Source organism: Eretmochelys imbricata, chromosome 17, assembly GCF_965152235.1.
Source record: "Eretmochelys imbricata isolate rEreImb1 chromosome 17, rEreImb1.hap1, whole genome shotgun sequence".
Taxonomy (NCBI): Eukaryota; Metazoa; Chordata; order Testudines; family Cheloniidae; genus Eretmochelys; species Eretmochelys imbricata.
In genome coordinates, this window is record NC_135588.1 from 2,841,400 (window position 1) to 2,867,797 (window position 26,398).

The window sequence follows — 26,398 nt, forward strand, 5'->3', positions numbered from 1 at the left end:
AAACATTCAGTAAAGTGAAAAAAAACCACCCCCAAGTTGGCATTAACTGTTGAAGCTTGATTTAGCAAAATGCTAATCAGGCACTTGAAGAAATTGCTAGGCATGTTCACTCACTAGAATTTCTAAAGTCTCTTCTGTGGATTCAGCTTTTTCTTTGTTGATTTTTTTTTTCAAAATCCAGAGCACTCAAAGGCCTTCATGCAGCATATTAATCTGCTACATTTAGTAGTGTAATATATTTGTTATCTCTTCTGGAAAGATTATGCGAGTGCGAAATGGAGAATTGATTTGCTTGGTTATATGTAGTTGAATTGTAAAGGGGAGGAGAGTTCAGAGATGTTTACATACAATAGTTTGGGTGAAAAGAGCCCCTTACCCACAGCTGGCTTAGATTCCTAGAGAATGTTGACATCCCAACCATTGGGTGGACTCCCGGCATGTTTGAAGTATGGAAAATTGCTACCAGTCGTGCACAAGTGATTGTGCCATTGTGTGGATTGCACTTACCCTGAGTAGGGCTGACCAGCGTCTGCTGGTACAAATGCTAGTTTGGCATAGTTCAGTTGGTTTTTGCACTACCATCCCATAGTGCTGCTGCTCAGTCTTCATTGATGACTTTAACAGCACAGAGTGCTGCATGCATACTACCCTCAGCTCCGTTTAGGCTTCTGACTCCTGTTCTGGCAGGCTCAAGAGCAGCAGGGTTTCCAAAGACACTAGGGGGAATTTGCCTGGTTCTCCGCCCTCCATCTGAACCCTTCACAATTGTGAATTAAAGGAATTCCATTATTTTTGTAGCTTCTTTGATTCTGAGCTTTAAAAGGAAATCAGACTTGTCTAGAAATTCCTAGTGGCTTTAGATAAAAGATTTAAATAATCCACAGAACTTTTAAAAATCCCATTTAGTGCTAAATTATTCTTGCTCGACAGATAGATCAAGGACAGTTTTCCACCGCTCTGGACAGGTAAATGAGTTGTTTGGGGCTGTGGATAGGTTGAGGTAAGAGATAATCATGTAAAGGTCTCAATAGTTGTTAAGGGGGGAAGACCAGAAATTAGGTGAAATATTGTTCTGTTTTTGCATTCCCATCTTATGCAGAGGCTCCAAGCCTAATAGATAAATGTGTGCACTTCACTTGTGGAAATTTACTTCTCTCAGGTTCTTACAGTTAAACAGACAAGTTTGTCCCGCTTTTCCTGTTAGTACATTTTTTGGCAAGATGAGCAAATAAATCATTATCTTTCTTGGAGTACTGTTTTCTGTCAAAAAGAAGCAGCATCCTTAATGATGAATGGACCAGATTTAACAGTTTAGAAACCTAATGATGAATGGACCAGATTTAACAGTTTAGAAACCTCGTTGAAAGTGCTGTCCTAAGAGGAAAGAGCCCTGTCTGCTCAGCATTTACTTTTGGAAAATGTAGCACTGGGAAGTTCTATAGTAATTGACCAGGTAATTTAGCCCACGAAAGCTTATGCTCAAATAAATTTGTTAGTCTCTAAGGTGTCACAATGACTCCTCGTTCTTTTTGCTGATACAGACTAACACGTCTACCACTTTGAAACCTGATAGGAGTTGTATCCTAAATCAGCAGAGAAGGAGCTAATGTGTTAGTTTAAACTGGCAGTATAGAGTGTGTGAACGTTTTCTTCATATCACATATCTGCAATTTATGTGGATTAAATTAATGCTGTTTGCTGACATTGATGGTTGGGTGTAAGCCATTTTATCTATCCTTTCTCTGACTTCCAAAAATTCATATATAGAGATTTTATTACACGCATTGCACTCATTGAAGAACTAAGTGAAGCACTCCATAGATGTGTTAAACGTAATACGTCAGCTCTTGCTGTGATCTATCTGTATCATCATGTGGGGTCACTGCATCATTGACTTTTGGCTCTGCTGCTTTATTTTGTTTTGAATATCTGTCCTTCCCAAGGGGAGACATATAGAGGGGCATGTGTATGCACTGGTTAGATAAAAGTGCACACCGTTGGTAGGTTTTTCTCTTTGAGGGTTTTATAAGGCCCTATGTATTATTTAATTTTGATATTTCAGTTCTCCAATGTCTCAGAATGAGTGACTGTTATCATCTAGCTTGTACAATAATATACACTAGAAATAAAAGAAGAGTTTGTGTTACTTAGCTGAGGGACACATTCTCTCAAGTGCCCAAAAATCTCTGTGGAACTAGAGTGACCTTGTGCTAATTGTATCCTGTGGTTGTGATGGGAACAAAGAAGCCCAGAAACAATAGAAGGGAAAGCAGATAGAAGAGGAATGTGCTCAGTATTCAGAAGAAAGAAGAGGGGGGAATAAGATGTGAGTGAAAGAAATACAGGAATCTACTCTGACTTCTTAATGGTGTTGTTAATAAATAATACATAGTGCATAATAATATTTGACTAATTCACAGGGGTGTTTAGGGTAAATGAGTTAATGCTTGTATGATGCTTTAAACACAGCTAAAATACTATGTTAGTGCTAAATATTATTATTGCTTTCTCAAGTCGCCACAGACCAGATTACCTGTTTCTGATTACCTATTGTTGATTGGTCTGAAATAGCCACATGCAGTAATGACCAATCTGTATGAAACTGAAGATTTTCAAACATTTTCATCATGTGGCCAGATCTTGGAGAGATTGTCTTGCAGACCTTTGCCCTCCCAGGCCTGATCCTAATGGCAATCACGAAACATATTTGTGGGAACTACAGCAGTAGTTTATGTGGAAAAGTCATATTAGGCAAGTACAGTATTTAGGTAGCTTTAACTTTCTTCGATATAAGCTGTTTCCTTTTAGGAAAAATTACCTCCTGGTCATTTCATTTCCCCTCCTGGCCCTTTTTCTTTTTCCTCTGTCTCCTTGCTCTTTTGCTTGTGTTTCTCCGCCGCTTGCTTCTCCTTTCTCTCTGTATATGCTTAGTCTAAGGGCTGGTCTACACTACTGCGGTAAATCGATCTAAGTTATGCAACTTCAGTTGGGTGAATAACGTAACTGAAGTCGACGTAGTTAGATCCACGGTGGCTACACTGTGCTGTGTCAACAGGAGAGCGTCTCCTGTTGACTTCCCTTATGCTTCTTGGGGCAGTGTAGTTCACCAGACCCACTCAATCGACACTCTGCAGCATCGATTGCAGCAGTACTGATCTATCGGTAAGTGCATGCCGTTAGCGTGCAGCCCTGTTCCTTTGCCTTCTCTTAGGTAGCAAGATTCCTAATCTGACCCCTTATTCCCACTCAGGCTGCCCGTAGAAGCAGATGGAAAGGAGGAGGAGCCATGAGACAGCACCAGGTGATTGCAGGCTATCTGGACCACAGTTTGAGACTTGCTGAAGTAGGGTGGTGTACGTTTTTTTTAAAGCTGCTGCTGAGTAAAGTTCTTTAAATTGTGGTTTAATTTGGAGGCAGTATAACCTCATTCAGTTACTATAACAGTATGAGGCCCATTTATCCTTGTCACGGTGTTGTCCTAACTTTGATAGTTTTTTTTAACCAAAGCAGCTTCTTATATTGAGTCATTTTTTCCCGTCGTAGATAGTTACGAAGAAATCCACAAAGACTGAAAGAAAGCAGCTATAGTAAATGCATTTAATTTGGAATATTTTCCCGTATAAGTTTCTGATGTGATATAATTTGATTGGCCACAAACTTACTGTGTGCTTCTAATACAAGGCCACACAACATTGTCTACTAAACTGGAAGGCGGACAGGGAGAAGGGATTCAGAAAACTAGGTTAAAGTGTCTGTCTGCTGGGCACTAATGACAAGAGTCTGTGGAGCTTTGTTGGATAGTTTTTTCCCCAACTGCAGTTAAATACCATCAGTTTGTGCAGTTTGTGTGCAATTTGAATGACAGATTTAAAGAGCCTGACTCAGATAAAGGATACTTATTCATGCTACAACTAACCGATGAGAGAGGCTAAAGTGATTACCTTGGCGTCTGTGTGTCGTAAATGGCCTCTCTAAGCAGAATTTTGAACATCCAAAAAGACCAATTTTGGAGAGGACCTTGTGTATACAATCATCTGCACCTATACCCTTTCCTCCTGAAGCTATAGACAGCATATTTATGCTTAGTGAATTTAGACTCTTGAGTCAGAATTTCCTTACACTCTTTATTTCAGGTGTTAGGCAGGAGTCCAAATTGATTCTCACTTTCCTGGTGTTCACAGATGGCATATAGCACAAGTGAAGATACTGTAGTTTTGAGATTGCAAATCTTATGAATTTGGGCCAGCTTGCATGAAGGAGGAGGTAGGAAGTGACAAGGTGTTCAAGGACTCCTGGTAAAGCTTATGCTTTTTAAAACTTAGCAAGAATGCATATATAATTCTTTATTACCATCATTTTACTTTTTATTAAGTGCTGCTGGTGTGCCTGGTGCAGTATAAAATACACATAAGTGGTCCCCTGCGCCATGAACTTAATCTGAAAGATAAGACTGGACACAGAGGATTTGGAATAGTAAATTGACAAACTCATACATAAGTTAGTCTTTTGTTGGGGGCCTTCAGGAGAGTGATTTAAATGAGGGAAGAGTGGGTGTCTGGAACACTGAGATTGGCATAGTTTATCTAAAGGTACATGATAATTCAAAGTGTTTCTAGTTTCTAAACACGTTTATCCTTGCTGATTTTATTTTTTCTAGGGAATTTCAAACCAGACCATCCTCCAAATTTTCTTGATTACCCTCATCTGTCACTGCATCCTTCCTTTAGCTGGGTTTGTGTGTACTGACTGCATGGGCTTCCTTTAAGAGCCTATAAATGGTGCTTCACCATCAGCTGAGGGGGATATGTGAGAATGACACAAGGCACTTCTCCTCCTCAAACTGTCTGTCTACACTGCAATTCAAAACCCGCAGCTGGCCCATGCCAGCCAACTTGGGCTTTCAGGGCTCCAGGCTAAGGGGCTGTTGAATTGTCTTGTAGATGTTCAGGCTTGGGCTGGAGCCTGAGCTCTGAGACCTTGGAATGTGAGAGGGTCCCAGAGATAGGGCTATAGCCTGTGCCCAGACATCTACACCACAATTAAACATCCCATTAGCCCAAGCCCCATAAGCCCGTGTTAGCTGGTGTGGGCCAGCAATGTGTGTCTAATTGCAGTGTAGACGTACTCAAAGGAGCTGCCTCTCCAGCACTCCCAAGGTGTATCACATGATAGTTATCCACAAGGCTACCAAGCCAGCGCAAATATTACCTAATAGATAAGTCATTTATTTCCGGAAAAAGCTTCATAGCTCATATGAATGCAATTCTATAACTATATAAACAAGTCACTGAACTACTTTGAGATTTTGGAAAAGTTCAAAGCTTGCAGGTGGTGGAGAGAGATGCTCTCTATTATTTATAAATAACTGAAATAAAAGCACATGAACATCAGCCAATCACTCCAGCATTTAAGAGTGTTTTCCCCTTTAAAAATGGAGTTTAAGGTTTATTAGAATAAAATTACCATCTGATTGCTTTTCATCCCTACATACTTAATACTGAAGGTTTTTCAAAAACATGAGGATCCAAAACACCCTTTATAAAGAAAAAGGTTTATTGTAGAACATGCCATGTGTGCCAGACATTGACCTTGCATAGAGCTAAATCAATGAGATTTAAGAGGCTAACATGTATTCTTTAATCATTATAATTAATCACTATGGTTATCTGAAAGCATTAGCTTTCTAAAACCAAATTTGTGGTTTCTTTCTAGCTGTCTTGTTAGCTGTGTGGATTGGTGATACACATGTGCATGATCTGCCACTAGAGTTGAGGCTCTGTAAGAATGTTAATGTGTAAGTGCCATTTTGAAGACCTGTGACTTAACCATAATAATTTGAAACTTTTGATTTAAAAAGACAACAACATTTGGCTAGTTATTACTCTTTTCTACCTTAATCAGTTTTGTTGTTTCAAATTTGTTATTATTGAAAAATAGCTTAGATATTTATCTTTGAAAAGTTGTAACTTGGCATCCTTAAGACTACTTCTATATAAAAAGTCAAATTAGGGAAGACATACGTGTATTTCAACATAGAATTAAAGAGAATACCAGCTTTGACTAACTAGTATTAGTTTGCTAGTCTGATGATTAGGACTAATTATGGTGAATCATGTTCATCTCAAATATTTTCTGCAATGATATTCTGCGTTAAAGTCAACATCCAATCCTGCTTTGTGCTATCATGTCTACATATATTATGGATCTTGGATCTGTGTGGTGGTAGGTACCAGCTGAGCTGTAATATCCTGTGAAAACAGGCAGAGTTAAAGAGGGTGCATCAGCCTGTGCTTTGAATTTGTATTTCTTTTTAGGGGCTGACTATTACTAACATGACTGTGCAATCTGTATTGTCCGCCAGCTATTAAGAGAACTCTCCTGCACTGTGAGGGTATGATCCAACAAATCCCTTGACATTGGAGTTACCTTTTTTCCCCCTTGAATAAGTCACATAAGTTGGGAATTTTGCAAATAGAAAATCAGTCACATAAGAGCTGGCACATTTTAAAAAACCTGAAACCTTTGACTGGGCATTTATGCTACAAGCTTTACTATTAAGTGTCTTCATTTATTTTTTATTTTAAGTTAAATCTAGTATTGGCACTTGTCATTCTGAGATAATTTAGGTGAATTTTGTGTAACTTGTCTGTGTAGTGACATAGTTATCCCTAACATTGGCTGCAGATTAATAGTTACCAACCAGTCATTCAGTGAGCTGTAACAGCTAGCCCAATACTGTAGTCAGACTCTTTCCTAGACCCATGGAGACATGGTAGCTAGCTCAAATATTCATAAACATTCATAAACCAGTCGGAGAACACTTCAGTCTCTCTGGTCACGCAATCACAGACATGAAGGTCGCTATCTTAAAACAAAAAAACTTCAAATCCAGACTCCAGCGAGAAACTGCTGAATTGGAATTCATTTGCAAATTGGATACTATTAATTTAGGCTTAAATAGAGACTGGGAGTGGCTAAGTCATTATGCAAGGTAGCCTATTTCCCCTTGTTTTTTCCTATCCCCCCCCCCCCCCAGATGTTCTGGTTTAACTTGGATTTAAACTTGGAGAGTGGTCAGTTTGGATGAGCTATTACCAGCAGGAGAGTGAGTTTGTGTGCGTGGTTTTTGGGAGGGGGGTGAGGGGGTGAGAGAACCTGGATTTGTGCAGGAAATGGCCCAACTTGATTATCATGCACATTGTGTAAAGAGTTGTCACTTTGGATGGGCTATCACCAGCAGGAGAGTGAATTTGTGTGGGGGGGTGGAGGGTGAGAAAACCTGGATTTGTGCTGGAAATGGCCCAACCTGATGATCACTTTAGATAAGCTATTACCAGCAGGACAGTGGGGTGGGAGGAGGTATTGTTTCATATTCTCTGTGTGTATATAAAGTCTGCTGCAGTTTCCACGGTATGCATCCGATGAAGTGAGCTGTAGCTCACGAAAGCTCATGCTCAAATAAATTGGTTAGTCTCTAAGGTGCCACAAGTCCTCCTGTTCTTTTAGCTCAAATATGGTGAATCAATGGAGCGTAATGGGTTTCAATTGTTTTGTCTGCTTTGTTCATCCATTTCCTATCCCCCCAAGAGGATCTCCTGCAATAGCAGGGTACAGTGAGAAATAAGAAATCAGAACTGGCTGTGGGCCTCCCTTAAGTTCATATCTGTCAGAGCATACTATCTGCTATTAAAACAACAACAACAACCACCTAAAGAAAACATAAGCTACTACCCAACCAACAGTTCATACATGTTAGTTAAATTGGTTGCATCCTGAAAAGAAAGTTGTTGAACATATTTTTTTTCTTGAATGTTTTCCTAATGGCTGCTTTGCTTTTCAAACGCAGGGCTCCAGCTACAAACTGTTTTAAATATTGTGATTGTTGTGCTAATTTTATACCCTGATATGATCTAAAATGAAATACACAGACAAAGTTTGGCAGCTAATAACATTGGGTGTATTGTAGGCTGAACTGTGCAAGTTTCTCCACGGAATGCAGGTAGACTTGGAGCACGCTGCTAATTCGGGTGTCGTCCTTCCCACTTCAGTGGTATCAATATACCATATTCCTGACTTGCGTTTATCCTTTTTTTTGTTCCAGTCATGGGCACATCCTCTGCCTTACTCCACTCTTCATTCTTGACCTACGCAGTACTCTTTATTCTAGTCCAAAGACTCTTCTGATTGGAGACTATCATGTTGAATTAATGAATTTATGACATGGACAATGATCGTTAAAGTCTCGGTGAAGAACCCCAAATAAATTTTGCTTTAGATCTAGGTAGAATGGCCTTCCCTAATGTGGCTTTTTATATAGAAGTAATCTTAAGGATGCCAAGTTGCAACTTTTCAAAAATAAATAACTTGGTTGTTTTTAATGTGAAATAACCAAATTGATTAAGGCATAAAAGAGAGTAATTACTAGACAAATGTTGTTGTTTTTTTTAAATCAAAAGGCCTAAATGTTTAAAAAGACATTAAATTTAGAAATAACTGCAGATAGTAAAAAACCTAACCCACCTGTTGGAAGTAGTTCTGATACAGAAAAGGGAAATTCTGCACAAAGAGGGGGAGTGAGTTGCTCAAGATCAGTGAGCGCAGAGCTGGGAATAAAGCCCAGCTCTGACTCCCAGTTCTGTGCTTTAACCTAGAAACAGTACTACAAGGGTGGGGTGGGGTGGGATGTGTGTGGGGAATTAAACCATACATCAAGGAAAGTTAAAAAGCCACATGTGTGCTTGTGCATCTGGTTGCCTGTTTTTGAAATAAACAAGCAAAAGATGCATGTTTGATTTGCTTCCAGCATTCTTTTGAACTCCAATTCTTAACTAGAACAGCTTTGTCCCCCAAGGTTTTTATTTAAATTAGGAGCCTAACAATTATTGAAAGTCTTTGACATGGGCTAGCTCTAATAAAGCAGAAGCACATCTTGAGCAGAGTCAGTGACGGCTTTGTTCTGCAGTATCACTTTTGCTTACAATATTTGAAAAAGCTATTTTATTCTTAAAGGAGCCTTCCCCACTGAGTTCAGTGTTCAGAGTTTATGCTGAATAAATGCTTTATAACATTTGCCTCCCCTGTTTGTAGTTTTACATCTTGTTGGTGTCTTGCTGTGAAGTACCCGTCAGTCAGTCTGTAGCAAATTTAAATGCCCGTTTTGAGTAACATCAAGGCATTTACTTACCGCCTCAGCACAGCGTTTTAATGGAATGACTAACCTGTCAGCTTTGTGTACTTCAAACAACCGAGAGTGCTAAAGGAGTTGGCGGATGTGGTTGCAGAGCCATTGGCCATTATCTTTGAAAACTCGTGGCGATCGGGGGAAGTCCCGGACGACTGGAAAAAGGCTAATGTAGTGCCCATCTTTAAAAAAGGGAAGAAGGAGGATCCTGGAAACTACAGGCCTGTCAGCCTCACCTCAGTCCCTGGAAAAATCATGGAGCAGGTCCTCAAGGAATCAATTCTGAAGCACTTAGAGGAGAGGAAAGTGATCAGGAAGAGTCAGCATGGATTCACCAAGGGCAAGTCATGCCAGACTAATCTAATTGCCTTCTATAACGAGATAACTGGCTCTGTGGATGAAGGGAAAGCAGTGGACGTGTTGTTCCTTGACTTTAGCAAAGTTTTTGACACGGTCTCCCACAGTATTCTTGCCAGCAAGTTAAAGAAGTATGGGCTGGATGAATGGACTGTAAGGTGGATAGAAAGCTGGCTAGATTGTTGGGCTCAACGGGTAGTGATCAATGGCTCCATGTCTAGTTGGTAGCCGGTATCAAGTGGAGTGCCCCAAGTGTCGGTCCGGGGGCCGGTTTTGTTCAATATCTTCATAAATGATCTGGAGGATGGTGCGGATTGCACCCTCAACAAGTTTGCAAATGACACTAAACAGGGAGGAGAGGTAGATATGCTGGAAGGTAGGGATAGGATACAGAGGGACCTAGACAAATTGGAGGATTGGGCCAAGAGAAATCTGATGAGGTTCAACAAGGACAAGTGCAGAGTCCTGCACTTAGGACGGAAGAATCCAATGCACCACTACAGACTAGGGACCAAATGGCTCGGCAGCAGTTCTGCAGAAAAGGACCTAGGGGTTACAGTGGATGAGAAGCTGGATATGAGTCAACAACGTGCCCTTGTTGCCAAGAAGGCCAATGGCATTTTGGGCTGCATAAGTAGGGGCATTGCCAGCAAATTGAGGGATGTGATCGTTCCCCTCTATTCGACACTGGTGAGGCCTCATCTGGAGTACTGTGTCCAGTTTTGGGCCCCACACTACAAGAAGGATGTGGAAAAATTGGAAAGAGTCCAGCGGAGGGCAACAAAAATGATTATGGGACTGGAACACGTGACTTATGAGGAGAGGCTGAGGGAACTGGGGATGTTTAGTCTATGAAAGAGAAGAATGAGGGGGGGATTTGATAGCTGCTTTCAACTACCTGAAAGGGGGTTCCAAAGAGGATGGCTCTAGACTGTTCTCAGTGGTAGCAGATGACAGAACAAGGAGTAATGGTCTCAAGTTGCAGTGGGGGAGATTTAGGTTGGATATTAGGAAAAAGTTTTTCACTATGAGGGTGGTGAAACACTGGAATGCGTTACCTAGGGAGGTGGTGGAATCTCCTTCCTTAGAAGTTTTTAAGGTCAGGCTTGACAAAGCCCTGGCTGGGATGATTTCGTTGGGGTTGGCCCTGCTTTGAGCAGGGGGTTGGACTAGATGACCTCCTGAGGTCCCTTCCAACCCTGATATTCTATGATTCTAAGGAGTGATGCTTGAAATGTGTGATCTTGCAACTACCCGGTCTCATTTTCTTCATAAATTTCATACCTGAGGCAAGTTGTTACATGGACATCCTCTGTAATCACTTCGTACGTTGTCGAAGTTTACTGTTGCAGGGAGCAGTCTCACCTCTCATCAAACAAAACAATAGCAGTTGTAATAGGTGATATGCTGTGTGTGTGCATAATGTATGTGAACACTATTAATTGACTGGAAAGAAGACCCTTATGCACCCACATTTCTGTTGTGTGGGCTGAAAAATATTTTAGTGCAAAACAGTAAGTAAAGCGCTTACAATGCTGTTACCATGTATTCATATCCATTTAACTTCAGCTAGCATGAAATTAAGACTACATTTCTGGCGTGGGGGTTATTTGGTGCGTCTGAGAATTAGCAGGATATTGCATTATTGTAGTTTTCATTACCATGGGGTTGCCTTATTTTAAAACTCATCACAACTCTGGTTGATAAGTTATTGCAAAGGTGGGGTGGCCTTGAAAACTGGGTTTTGCAAGTATTTTATTATTTATTCATGGAGAAAGTGGTGGGAGTGGGTTTAGAACAGACTAGTAGAGTAACCCGGAATTCCCGGTATAAATAATGTACACTGTTTAAAGAATTTCCTTGGATCTGTAAATGTCTCTTACTTTTGTAGATGCCTATTATACATCATTGGTTGTGTGTTTTAGCCCCAAAGGACTTAACAGATTTTCTGTAAGAGGAAAGTCTCTTAGAGGAGGGTAAAACAAACTGTTGTCCAGCCCATGCAAAGGACTGCTGCTGAGATCATTGTCCTTTCCCACCAATCTATTGCTGGGATTTGCAGAGGAGTCCAAGGAAGCTAGATGTGTAACTCCCGCTGCAAATGCAATCAAATTTGGGCACCTAAATCCCATAAGGCATCTTTGGAAATGCCAGCCTCATTCATGCCTTTGGGCACAATTCGCTGGATGGCGTTATATACACTTATGGAGCTATATTGAAATAACGGTTTCTGAATCCATCCCCTGTCTTTCTGGAGATGTAAATAATCAGAGCTGACTAGAAAACAGAAACCATTTCCAGTGAGAAATTTCATATTTTTGAAAAAATGTTCATCCTGAATGAGGGTGAAAAGTGGACTGCAAAAATTTTCATGGGCAGGGATTTATAGAAAAATTCAGGAGAACAAAACTGGGATTTTTCTGCTTCTCAGTTGCCCACCTTGAAGACTTTTGAAGACTAGAACCTTCCAGCCTGGGTGCTGGGGAGGCAGAGAGCTTGGGTGTTCAGAGTCTCTGGCAGCGAAGGTTGGGGAAGGCAGGGAGACTGAAAGCTAGGGCGGCAGTGTCAGGGCACTCAGCTTTGTGGAGAAGAAACTTCCATAATTTTTATAGTCAAGGGCAAGATTATGATGAGATGTCATTTCATTCTTCATGTTCGGTGCTTCCACATGGCAGTCTCATTCTGTCGTTGTGATCGTTCCCCTCTATTCGATATTGGTGAGGCCTCATCTGGAGTACTGTGTCCAGTTTTGGGCCCCATACTACAAGACGGATGTGGAAAAATTGGAAAGCATCCAGCGGAGGGCAACAAAAATGATTAGGGGACTGGAACACATGACTTATGAGGAGAGGCTGAGGGAGCTAGGATTGTTTAGTCTGTGGAAGAGAAGAATGAGGGGGGATTTGATAGCTGCTTTCAGCTACCTGAAAGGGGGTTCCAAAGAGGATGGCTCTAGACTGTTCTCAGTGGTAGCAGATGACAGAACGAGGAGTAATGGTCTCAAGTTGCAGTGGGGGAGATTTAGGTTGGATATTAGGAAAAACTTTTTCACTATGGGGGTGGTGAAGCACTAGAATGTGTTACCTAGGGAGGTGGTGGAATCTCCTTCCTTAGAGGTTTTTAAGGTCAGGCTTGACAAAGCCCTGGCTGGGATGATTTAGTTGGGGATTGGTCCTTCTTTGAGCAGGGGGTTGGACTAGATGACCTCCTGAGGTCCCTTCCAACCCTGATATTCTTTGATTCTATGATGCAAGAGCAGGGGGCTTGGGACTCTTGGCTGCAGGCATGAGGGGTCGGGGGCTTTAGCCCTGCGGGCTGGGTCTCAGGGCTTCAGCAAGGGGGGGCTTGGGGCTTCAGCCGCAGAGCTGGCCAGGGTGGGCCTCTGGGCTCCAGATTTTAGCCTTCAGGATGGGTGGAAGTTTGGGGCTTTAGCCTTGCGGGACTGGGTGCAGGGGGCTTCAGCTGGGGGTGGGGGGTTGGGGGCTTCTGCCCCACGGGGGCACCAGGGCTTGGGACTCCAGGTTTCAGCCCTGGGCTTGGGGCTTTCAGCCCTGCGGGGAGCGCTAGGGCTTCTGCCACAGGGCCCCATGCACCCGTGAAGTTGGCTTATAGCCCCCCAGGGGAGCATGGCCCCCTGAATGAGAACCGTTGATCTAGTCAGTCCTCCAGCATAACATTGGCCATTGAATTTCATTGGCCATTGTAACAGACCTCGTGATGTCCCTGGGGGTCTGAATTTTGGTATAGTGTAGTGGCTCTCCCCTTCTAAAGGTGATCTCCTTCAAATCCCCATTGGTAACAAGAACTAGATTCCATCCCCCTCCCTATCCCCAGCCTCTTTAGCTTTGCTGTCAGGTAAAACGTGAAGAATGCTCCTTTCACTTGTGAGACTTGTTTCTATTGAGTATAATTTCACCTTTGGAAGAATGCCATCTTGTACTATCAGCAGATAAAAAGACTAGCCTGAGAGTGCAGGAAATTTTACAAGAAATCAAGTTGGCAAAATACCATTGCAGATCATCATACATTACTGAATTGCATCTCAAATTTGTGTTGCAGATGGTTTAAATGTAGAGTGCACTTTAAAGTTTAAAACTGACAGACATTCAGTATGTTGTGTATTTAACCCTGCAATTATAGGAATCATTTTTTGAAACATAATGAATGGGCAGATGGTTGCTATATCAGTAATTTGGCCGAATCCCTAGCTGGAAGCCCCATGCTTTACTGCATATTTCTCTCTCAAAAAAAAAAAAAAAAATAAATAAGACAGCAGATGAAGATTCACAGAATTGGGGAGGCAGAGCACATTAAGGCTTTCTACAGAGATTTTTTTAATAGAGTTGTGAACAGAACAGTATTAAAAGAAAAACCTCAATTGTTCATTTTTCATTCTTTGTTGGTTTTGCTGGAAATGACTTGCATTAATACCCTGAGCAACATTTAGGGCTGTTGTTTGCAGGACAGTAATCCTTTTGAAGATATTAATCTTGCAGTCCCTCACTTTGTCTCTCCCACCTATAAAATAGGTAAGCATTATTATGCCCACTTGACAGAGGAGTGAACTGTCTTACCCAAGCTTACACAGTAAGTCAGTGGTTGAACTGGGAATGGGATACGGGAGTCATGATGATCCGTTGTCTGCAAGAATACAATTAATAGACAGCACTCTTCCCTATGATGCACTTGTGCAATCCCCTTGTTCAGAGGTGTATGCAAATTAGTGTGTAGTGTTGTATCTTGATAGATCCAATTTCTTTTGTCAGATTAGTGTTCAGCTTTTGTGAAGCTGCTCCTTAAAACGTTTGCATATGAATGATTAAGTATTGATTGTTTCTTGGCTAAAAATATATTCTGTTTTTCCCTGGGTTACAACATGTAATGAAAGCAGCGCTTGTAATGTTGAGGCTGCATATGGTATGTAAAACTTGAAGAAAAGCCGATATAGTCCATTAGTGATTTACTGGAATTGTTCTGACAGTTGTGGTTAGTGATAATGACTTACAGTAATGGCTGTCCCTGTTTTAGTTCATTTAGTATGTTTCCTGTGGGTAATATACAACAATTATGGGGGTGGGAGGTCAGTCTCTCCAGGAACCTAAACTGCCAAGAGCAGAGAGAAACTTCATTATGGGGATCTTGGTGCCATCCAGCCAATCACTTTTGGGCTCTTACTAGTGATGGAAAACCAGCTGCTTTACTTAATTAACTTCTAAGGTATAGATGATTTGGGATAGTCTCTTTTTATATTAGGCTTTTAACTGTCCTCCTCAGATAAATTGTGTACTAGAAACTGACAGGAAATAGGTGGCTTTGTGGTAGCCTTATAGCAGAGGTAATCAGTTATTTTCTGTCAAGGTCCAAATTTCTTGATCAAGGTCCAGAGAAGAAAATAATAAATGACAATAATGATGATCATAAGTAAATAAAAAGATTTCAGGGTCCGTTCAAAAGCATCTGATGGTCCGGATTTGGCCCACGGTCCAGCTATTGACAACCCCTGCCTTATAGGGTCCCTTCAAAGGACAAAAAGTAGTCTTTGTTAAATCAGTAGGTTTCTCTTTGTGCTTTAGGCCCAGAATACAGCACTAACAGGTGGGGTATTCTGTCTGCAGGTATTGATACTGGGCTTGGTACTGTAGTATCTGAGCACTTTACAAGTTCTCATTTATAACTTCAAGGTAGTCCTTTCTGAGGAGCACCTTGGAGCAAGGAAGTAAAGATTTGGATGGCAATTTTGGTGGGTATGAGAGAGAATTGTGGCTGAATGGGAGAGGTCATAAATAGTAAGCAAATAATATGTATCCTGAGCTGCTGAATAATGCTGATTTTTTCCCCACACACTAGTCTAATCAGATGGTTAGATGATGCCAACATCTGCTGTCTGTGAATGTACCATGTAGTGTGGCTCCTTGTTCAGTCACCAGTATTTTAATAAATAATTCTGCCAAAGCATTTGTGGCAAGTTGTCTAGGAAATTTTGTTGGAATTTAAAATGTGAGGCTTTCCCCCTTGCTGCTGTTATAAGCATTTCCAGGCATAGTGCTCAGTGACTGGTTGCCATTTGTTCTCACTTGCATATTTTTATGATGCATAAACTGCATGTGGACTATCTGAAAAGAAATTAAACTCCCAGTGACATTGTATGCCCACTGGCCAGGGTGAGGGATTGTATTTCAATGCCTTTCACTCCAGATTTAACAGATTGCTTATGCTGATGGGAGTTGCATTAGAAGATAAATTCTTTAGTGCCCAGTATTGCTCTGTTGTCTCCCTACCAATTTAGTGTCTGCTCTCAATCTTCATGCAACTCTCTGGCTACCAAATGTTAAATTCCACACTACAGTGATCTGCAGAATAAGCCCACTTGGATGTTTAGAGTCTGTAAATGGGGTGTTCAATCAAGATTTCTGCATATCTGAGTAATATCTTAATGTTAATGTCTCATGTCCCCGCAGGATATTTGTGCAGGTCTTTATGCTTGAGACGTTCTACACTTTTTCATTATACCTATGAGAAAGTAAAGTCTGAAAACTGTTACTCTTAGCCTTTTTATCTTCAAGAATTTGTTTTAATTAATATATGAAGCAAAACCTGCAAGCTTGCAGTTTGCTCAGAGATTTGTACCTCTATCCATCTGCTCTCAAAATCATTTCAGTATAAGGAACCATTTATCCCTGAAAACACTCATTTCATCTGAAGTCATTACCTTTTTGACTGATTATCTCTTTTTCAGATTTTGTCATGGTGGAGACCTGAGATTTATACTTTGTAGTCAAATCTATCCCCCTACTCCTCCCTGTTTGTCATATGCTTTTCACATACCTCAAGCTGCTGCTTCCACCAGTACTTGGCTAGAGGCTCAGCAAGGACTTTCCTGTTATTTGCACTGGGCTCTTTTTACGGTGTTTCCTTTTATGGACAGTAGCATTACAAAGGTGGAAATTTTAATTTCATTTTTAGTTTCCTTTTTGGTGGACAAAACATTTTGTTCACTACCACAGAATAAAATGTATTCTAGTTTTCATTCCCTACTTAATCTTAAAAAGTTGAATGATCTGAGTTTTGTTTTCTTTTTGCCCAAAACAAGAGAGATGTTTGATCTTTGCTTTTGATCAACCAGAGCTTTTTACTTTAGAGCCTCCACTTGTTTTTTTCAAAATGATTGAGTAGCTGGCCATGCAAGTCAAGTATGCTTTCTCCTGGTCTGTATGTTTGTAATATTAAATGCATTTTGTAATATTACATTCCTTGAAGCTTCTAGTTGCCTAGCCTGGTGATCCGGGTCTGTGAATGTAGAAATGATCTAATGCAAGCAGTTTGGTGGAATCCAGGTTGGCAATTAATCACGCTACTCCAACTGAAAGATAGGGTGTGCCCCCAACACCAGCCAATAAGGTTAACAAGGGCATGAGAGGCCAGTTGGGTCACCTGGCATCACCTGAAAGAGAGGGCCAGGATTAATTGAGAGTGAGGCCCAGCTAGGGAAGTGCTAGGCCAGCTCTATAAAGTCAAGGGGCTGAAAGCAGAAGGGGGCTGGAATCTGCAGTCACTTCCTGGAAGGAGGGAGGTCATCCGGGCTCAGGAGAAAGCCCCAAGGGGAGAGTATGCAGTGGGATTCTGTCCTGTAGTAAGGAGTCTAACACAAGGCTGGGAAGGGTTAAGTAGCCATGGAAGTAGAGTAAGCTCCAGTGGTAAACCCAGAAGCAAGAAAGAAAGGATCGGGAGGCTTGGTAGGAAGGAGCCCAGGGAAACAGCAACAGAGGATGGGGACTGAGGGCCTAGATTGCTGTTAGAGGGTCTCTGGGCTGGAACCTGGTATAGTGGGAGACCTGGGTTCCCCTGCCAGTCACTAAGATAGTGGTACACAGGCCAAAGTGAGGCTGACCAATCTGGAAATGCATTTGGACAGTGGTCCTGCTGAACTGTGTAACTTCAGAAGGGGTGGACCAAACAGTGACCTGGCTGGAGAGCCAAATTACTGGAACAAAGACTGTTGCAAAGCAACCAATGAGTAGCAAGGGGCACCTGCTGTAGTGGGAGCTGCAATCCCAGACTAGATGCAAGGAAACACACCTGCAGTGTGTAGTGACCCCATTACAAGGAGAAACAAAGTAAAGCTACTAGCTTTACAAATGAAATGAGCTCCAGCTACAAAAAGAGAGGAAAAGAAAATGCCAGCAAAATGCTGTTAGCCAGTCTACTCTGTGTTTTCTCATTTATATCAAAATGATTCTTACTGTTATGAAATAGGGCCCTGAAGTTTATGCTTGAAGCATCTGATTGTGTCTCAGAGGTTAAAGTACCCTCCTTAGCCTTTTTTCATAAAAGGACTTTGAGGTGTGTACAAATTAACTGTCTTGCTGACACTTACATAACTTCGTTCCCTTTCAAGTAAACCCACTGGGTGAAATCCTGGTCCCAGTGATGTCAGTGGCAAAATTCTCATTGGCTTGAATAGGACAAAGATTTATCCTATTTTTTAATCATGAAGTGACAGTCGGCATCAGTGATTGAATTCACTGCTATTTTGCTGGCAAACCTGACTTGGGAGGCAGGATATTTGGTGGTTAAAAATTTTGTATTGTGAGCAGGGTTCTTCTCCCCCCTGCCCATCCCCCAAGCCCTCTCTTATTTCACTTGATCTATATCTGTCTTTATGTGGATGACAAATTGGAAGATCTTTCCTATTGTTACAGTACTTGCATGGAGGCCTGATTATTTCATATGCATTATTGCTACAGTTGGATTCATGCCATCTGCTATAATATTTGATTGTCTCAGCATCTTTTCATCATTCCTTTCAGAGGTATTTTTAAATGACTTTGTCAAAGCTCCATCTGTGTGGACAGGTGAAAAATTCCTGGCATATTGAAACAGATGGCAAATCAGAGTAATATTGCCCTGAACAATCATTGCTTGCTTAGATGTTCACAGAGTAATGTCCACCAGATTTGCAGTTTTCATTTGGAAAACAGAACAGCAAAGTCATGATATTTTATAAGGAGCCCATTTGTCTATGCTTTGAGCTTGTCAGTTAAGCAGGGAAATTAACTACCTCATACCTCAGTTAGCTACTAATTACTTAGGTTCATATTCATTGTTTTAACTATTTTCTTTTTCTTGACTTTGCATACTTTTCATATTCTGTACCACTAGTATGTATAGTTTGTCTGGTTAGTTTTTCACCTGGCGCATAGGTTTAAATGTCCTTCCATCTTTAGATCAAATTTGTACAAAATTTAATTAATAGTAAAGCACAGAGCATGCTTCCTAAATTATTGATCAGACATTTTCTGTTCCTTTTAACATTTGTACCAAAAAACCTCCTTAGCACATCAGATTCTGATTTCATCACAAACAAGTAGTGTCTGAATAGAACTAGACAAACTACCTGAAGAGATTTAACTTCCTTAGAGATCTGTGAATGTTTAAAATATTTCAATTAAACATTTCAATTGAAATAACTCACGATTTTGAGTCAAAGTAGGCAAAGTGCAAAATTTTGTTCTGCCATGCTTTCTTTATATGCTTTGAATTACTGAAGTCACCTGAAATCAAGCTCTGAAGAATTTTTGCACAAGTCAGCAGATAACCTTAGATTTTCTCCATTCTACAAGTCAAGTTTTCAGTCACCATATTAAATTCTCTGTTTTCACATTTTAATTTCTGAGCAGAATAAAGTGTAGGTAATTATATAAAAATAGTAAACTTGTCATTTAAAAACACTGTAAATCAAGCTTCCTTGTTCTAACATCCTGACAGTAGAAATTAACATAAAATGTTCTACTGAGATGCAGCAAATGTTCAGGAAGAGTCAAGATAGTACAGTGGGTTGAAGCATTAGCCATCCTCTCCTCTTGGATGGAATTCCAGGAAGTGTATGCGCACAGTAATACCAGCTTGTGAAAGTAACTTGTGTTAAATGTAGAACTGTGGTCTAGTAGTTACAGCTTCAGGGCTTTGGATTCTTTTCCTGACTACCATGTGTGTACTGTAGGACTTCGGGTGAATCACATAACCTCCCCGTTTCTTGATATATCCAGTTGTAAAATGGATGGTATAAAGCTTACCTATATCTTGGATGGGTGGGTGTGGAGTTCAATGCATTTTAAAAGCCTTGGCTGAGAGAGACCATGTGAATACATATCATTGTCTGTCATTAGGACAGACTTTCTATGATTTGACATATGCTCAAGTTTGATTCTTGAAAAGTTTTCATACTTCTTTTAAACTTTAAGATTTCTAATACATTGATCTTGTCTATAAACTACTGCTATCTCTTTAAAGAGTCATGGGCAAAATGTCAGGAAAAAATGTAAGTCCTAAAGCAGCTGAGTAACAGTGACTGTAAACTGCACAATTACACACCCTAGTTCACTTTCTGCTGAGGTTTGTACATGTGCTTCAGGTTGGTGACTGGAGTATGCTTTAGAAAATACTGTCAATCTGTTCAGCTTCGCAGTGAGAGGCAGTCAAAGGAAGGTGTGACCTTTGAAGACTGAGATGAAGGATATATTGAAGTAGTGATGTGCAGTAGATTTGCATGAATTCCCAGCTTCAAGGAGATTTACGTGATAAGAATAGAGGGGTCTAGACCATCTAGTATAAGAACACCAAGACTGGTTGTTCTGTCGTACACAAGTCAGTTTTACTTGCTGTGCTTCACTCATTCTGAAAAAAGAAATGGAGTACTTGTGGCACCTTAGAGACTAACCAATTTATTTGAGCATGAGCTTTCGTGAGCTATAGCTCACTTCATCATTCTGAAGAGACTTTCACATGCATCTGATACCTTTGGAACAAATGAAAATCATTGTCATTTATAAAAATGAAGAATTGCTGCATTTTTGTTACTTCGGTTCAGATGGCTGTAACATTTTTTGTGGTGGAGTTTTCTTCTAATCCACCTGAATGGTGTAGGTGATGAAAGATGTATGGCTGTGTTAGCCCAGATTATCCACCTCTGCTAGTCTTCACCACAGAGTTAGCTTTATTTTGGAGTTGAAGTTATTTTATGTGTGTGGACAGTTTATGGAGTGCTTTGGGATATAAGGTGCAGTAGAAGTAAGCTAATCCATTGCCTATTGCTTGACTCATTGCGTTTGTGACCAAAGTGCTTCAGAGCAGATGCACTCTGTTATGACAGCATGAGATTCATCCAACTGGAAGAAGACTTAATTAGAAAAGAGATTCTGTTTATACACATTTTGGTAATCAGAAGTAATGGGAATAGAAATAAAAGACATGCACGACTTCATTTTGAAGAGTTACATATTTTTATAGTAAATTGTTATTGCTATAGAAAAACCTTTTTTCACCCCAAAGCGTAGTCTGTCAAAACTCCTGTGCATTGAACTGAACTGGGATGTGATCTGTCAGCATTTTGAATCTGGCTGTAGGTTTAACCAAGTTTTATTAAAACCAGATATTGCATCTGATGAGTATATCAGTTCTGTATGATGAAACTGGTTGCTAAACTGCTGCACGGCTTGTGGGAATGTGGCAGGGGCGTTTCTTTGGGGATGGGATACCTGAGAGCCTGTAACCTGAGCCAGGAGGGGGAGGAGGGAGGTAACACCTCTGCCTGGGAAACTGGACAAAGACTGCAGGGGAGAGCCTGCTGGAGTGGTTTTTGGTTTCAGTTTTGTGCTGGGTGGTGGAATGCAGGGAACCCCAAGGCTGGGGTCTAAGCTCCCTGCCCCCCAGAAGGACTTGACTGAGGGGTCCTGGTTGTACCCACAAGCTCTGTTTTAGACTGTGTTCCTATTGTCCAATAAACCTTCTGTTTTGCTGACTGAGAGTCACAGTGAATCCCAGGAAGAGGGGTGCAGGACCTGGACTCCCCCACACTTTGATGCTAGACTTCAGAGGCTGACAGTGACATCTTGCCCCTGTAAATAGGGCTGTAACTTTCCTTTAAAGGCACCATGTGGCCGCTTATGGCCCCTCCCAGACTTTATGGGAGTCTCACTTTCACTGGTTTCAGAGTAACAGCCGTGTTAGTCTGTATTCGCAAAAAGAAAAGGAGTACTTGTGGCACCTCAGAGACTAACCAATTTATTTGCGCATGAGCTTTCGTGAGCTACAGCTCACTTCATCGGATGCAACTTTCACTGAACACACCACCAAAGAGCACTTCATGGGTGGCTTTTAAGTTATTTGAATTATCACATAACCTCTCCGTTTCTTGATATATCCAGTTGTAAAATGGATGGTATAAAGCTTACCTATATCTTGGATGAGTCTTGAATTATCAGACCCTAGTCATTTGTGGCATGGGGAACAGCGGAAGAGGAGGTCTGCAAAAATACATTTTACACTTGCAAAAACTTTTGGGTTTTTTTCTTGGGGGTGTTTTTTGGGTGGGGCAGAAGGAGAGGTTGCCATTCATGTATGCAGCAGCAGTCATTCTTGAGACAAAAATACCTGAAGACTAAAACTGGCATTTCCATTAGGTATAACAGCATTGCCTGGTTGTTTAATTGTAGACATTAGCAGACATTGAGATGCCTGCTGGGTGCCCATAACACTGACTGGAATTCTTCTCCTAACCAAACACCCAAACAAATGATCATGTCACACCACTGATGAGACTATTTGGCTCCAAAGAACATTCATAAATGCACACTGTGTCCAGTTACCAGTTTGTACTCTGCGCTTCACAAACTCTGCAATGTGTTTTTCATTGTTAATATACAAAAACTCAGAAATGTACACAGTTGTGCTTTCCATCTGTTATTTAGTCTCTTATTTCCTCTAGATCAGCATCATTTTGGGTCACCTGCACAATCCACCTGTTGGAGTTAGAGGAGATATCAGTGTTCTAAAGGAACACACTCAAATTGGTTATGTACCATTGAGAAATTTTTCTTTCCTTCCTATCTCCTCCAGCGATTAGTGGATGCCCTGAAACTTGATATTTGGCTATCTTTACATAGTCTCCATAACTACAGTATTTGGCTGTCTCCCCAGACTGACTACTGATCGTGTGAAGAAGCCGGTTTTTTAGATTGTTCTAATTTATTTGCCACTGATTTGAGTGACTTTATTTTAGAGGCTGATGGGGGCCAATCCACTTTTACTACACCCTTACAATCTTGACTGCCTTGGTTGAGTCCTCTCTATTTCTTTTCACACTGAATATTTTTGGCTGGCTGTAGTCTCTCTCCATGTTTTCATAATATTAACCCAAGCCATGGACTACACTGAAAATAGCAACTTGTTTGTTTTCACTCTCCTTAACACAGACAAATTGGGACATCTTGTGTTAGCATCTGCTTCTGGGAGAGTGAATATATATATACACACACAGTGCACAAGTTGCTACTTGGGTGTGATCACACTAGTGTGATAGGGCGTACATGTGGGGATTTCTGGTAAAGTTTCAAATTGGGCAGATCGTTGCAAAGAGGAGGCAGAACTCAGCTCTGCTTTCAAATGGCTCATGGAAACTTATTTTCTTGAGCTAACTGAAGGAAAAACTGAGTCCTGGAAGTGAGTGGGAGCAAAAAGAATGTAAGGTGAGAATAACCGTACCTCCTTTACTTCCCATACCCCTTTTACTTTGGCAGCAATAAATTCGACTTTCTGTGGAGGACTGTGTGTTGTTTTAAATAAAAACTTCAGATTGATTTCTACGCCAGGTTAAAGTAGCAAATACTTCCCTTTCTCAGCATCTCTTCTAGGATTCATGTAGTTCTGTGGAATAAACATTGCGTAAGATGAAGACACGTAAATTGTTCAACAGTGATGTATGGAACAAAGAGAAGAAATGCACTTAAGTCCTACAACATAGATCTGAATGTACTGCCTTGATTTGGGGAGAGGGGTGGAATTTTTGTTTTGTTTTGTGTTAATTCATGCTGGTCAGGAGACTTTTTTTTTCTTCTATTTTTTACACTCCTAAGCTGATGCTGAGTGTTTGTTGATTTAATTGTGCATTTTAAAAAAGGTGTATACTTGACTAGATATTCTTAAATTTAGAAATATGGGAGCATCACCTGATGACAGATACTGAAATATTGTGATGATGAAGATGAGTGTGGAATAAAAACCTAGATACATGGCACTGCTACGTTAAAGTTTTAACTGTTTTATTGCGAGACACTTCTGTTTTCAGTGTTTTGTAACTTGCTATAAAATATAGCTTTGAAATGAAACTGGGTATTTACAATAACCTGAGTTATAGAAAAAACAAAATCATTTGAATGTTCCAGGCATTTTGTTTGTTCGCTAACCTCATATGGCTTTTATGTTTAAATGAAATGTTCTTCTAGGTGACATGGTCTCCACAGAGCTCTGCTGTGGGCTTCATATTTCTAGGGATTGTAGCAATGGAACTTCCTGAGTAGCAGTCCTCAGCTAGGAGGCATGTGCATGACTCTCAAGTTCGAAGTTCCATAGTTCGAGGATATCCATATTCTAGCCCTCCTTGGTTCTGTGTGCCAGTCTCAGAAATAGCATGGCCCATTTTTCCATCATGGAGTGCACAGGCTGTTCAGTGAATAGTTCCAAACCGGTTTGTGTAGTTTCAATCAAAGGGAATTCACTTTCAGCTTTTATGTCTTGACCATGTTGACACCTGTTATTATATTAGGTCCATTTGGGCCTTGCCCAAGATTCGAGATAGCGGAGAGGATGAGGTTGTGCTCTCGCCCAACAAATATATTCAATATGTTTCTGCTAAGGCTTTCTACTGTATTTTCTGCTAAGACTTTCATTATATGGGCCAAGTCTTCATTTGAATGGCCCCCCAAATAATTCGCCACCAGTGCTAACTGGTAAAGGGCTGTATTCTGAAAAACATGGCTTGTATTGATCTAAAATATTTAGTGCTTCTTACTTTTTTTGACCATAGTTTTCTTTTTGCTTCCAGCTCGGATCGGCTGATAGAAGAAACAATAAGGTAGGATTGGATTTACTAATTTATTATCATCTTTTATAGAATCAGTATTAGCTCTGTATGCTGTTCAAAGTAATCAGTCATTTTATGTATACAACATCCATACTGAACCTAAGTCATATAAGTGTATTGCAAATAAAATTAGGTCTGTTTGATTCCATCCACCCATTCTAGAGCAATGCACTGCTGTCATTTAAAATGTTTTGTCCATTTTAATTTAGCAATTTAGACATTTATGCAAAGATTTTTATAGATATTAATTATTAAAGTATGGCATACAATTTAGTGTAGTCGTGTTCAGACATGCTAATGAAGGAACTAGTGCTACATGGCTTTTGTAACATGTAACCACATTCACTACCTTAGCATTGCAGCTCATATCAGAGAGGAGGTTTTTACAAGCAAATATCTGGGTGATTATTACTATTGTGTGATTGATCATTTATTTATTTATTTTTATTTGTGTGGTTGAAATCTACCATTTTGCATTGGACTGGAAATTTCAATGCCAGATTTCTGAAGCATCATATTCCAGCATTATAAATTACTTTTCTCTTACATGCCCTTTCCAATCTGCCATCTAACACCGGGATTTTGCAATCAAATAATTAAGAGTTCTTGAAACAAGTCCTAAGTTTGAGATTCTCTCATAAGAATTTTTGAAGGGAAAATTTTATTTCAGATAATGCTTGTAACGGGATAAGTGATCAACACTGCTACTAAGAGGTGCAGCAAGATGTGACGTGTGTCCATTAAGGGCTGGCTAGCAAGCCAAAGTACAGTTAGCTCAGTACAATTAGTGTAATGGGGGAATGGGTTGAAACACAGTAATGTACTGTGAGGTGCATCAAGCTAACAGAAACCATTAGAGTGGTCAGCACTGTGATACGTAGAAAGATGGATATTTGTTTACATGAGCACCTCTTGCTTGATTCAACATCCTCAATATCTGGACACCTTCAAAAACTGGCTTTCCTGATTAAACCCCCATTTCATCGCCTTGCTCAAAACACCTTTTGCTAAGAAGCATTTATATACTGACACTCTCCCCATCCTGTGAAAACTAAGCATCAACTCCACATTTCTGCTACCTGCTAGCTAAGGGGCCTGAGATTCTTGAAATCTTGATCTTCTGCAAAGTGACCTAATGTTTTAGCAGTTGAGTCCCCCACCTATTCTCTGGATTGTGTATCAGCACCTGTGGGGAGATTTACTTGTGATGTGATATTGCCTACAGTCTATTGACTGGATGGTTGGGTTCTGAGCTCTTTGCTTTTACTTAGTGGGAGTGTGTTTGTTGCATTAACAGATGAACTTTGCCTCTGGGAATCTGGGTTCCTGAACTCATCATTGTACAGTTCATTAGTTCTAAAGAGGGGGCTGGCTCCCCATCCCAACCGGGTGCCAAGGAGCTTCTCTGTTGTATGTTATGTAAATCTGGTTTGTTTGGTAGCCACAAGCAGCAGCTACCAGGATATGTAATTTAATTTGCATTGCTTCATTTCAGGTATTGTACCACAATACCTGACCTCCTGAGGTTCCTTCCAACCCTGATATTCTATGATTCTATGAATTCAGGCTCTGCTTAAAGTCAGAATGGATTTTCTGTTTTGCCCTTTTCCTTCTCGAGTAATTGCAAACATTCGGGTATGATGTTAATTTGTGGTAACACCCACTGCATCTGAATGGAATTTACCAGTTAGAAAATCATCCAGCTCTTTAATTAGAGCATTGTCCATTGCTGCCCAATTAAAACACACGGACTTGTGTAGAAGAGGCTGTTTGAATGCTGATTCCTTGCGTGACTGCAATGTAATTAGCTTATCTGGCTACTAATGCCTCTCTGTCTTTAAGAGTTGCATCTGTTGTACTTCATTGTTTGGATGTAACTCAGAAGGCTGCAAAATCATTAATAATTTTTTAAAAGGTTTGTTACTAACTTTACAGAGAAACAT

The 26,398-nt window shown here is 40.6% G+C and overlaps 1 protein-coding gene across 3 annotated transcripts in view; it reads left to right on the forward strand.

Moving 5' to 3' along the window:
- GOSR1 (golgi SNAP receptor complex member 1) overlaps positions 1-26,398 on the forward strand; it is a 67,033-nt gene that overhangs the window by 20,787 nt on the left and 19,848 nt on the right. For all 3 annotated transcript variants that reach the window (XR_013348248.1, XM_077836485.1, XM_077836486.1), the window contains exon 7: positions 24,417-24,446. Coding sequence is in view for 2 of the 3 variants with exons in the window: in XM_077836485.1 (XP_077692611.1) it covers positions 24,417-24,446 (30 nt within the window). In the remaining variant the exon portion in view is untranslated. The remainder of the gene's footprint in view (positions 1-24,416; positions 24,447-26,398) is intronic.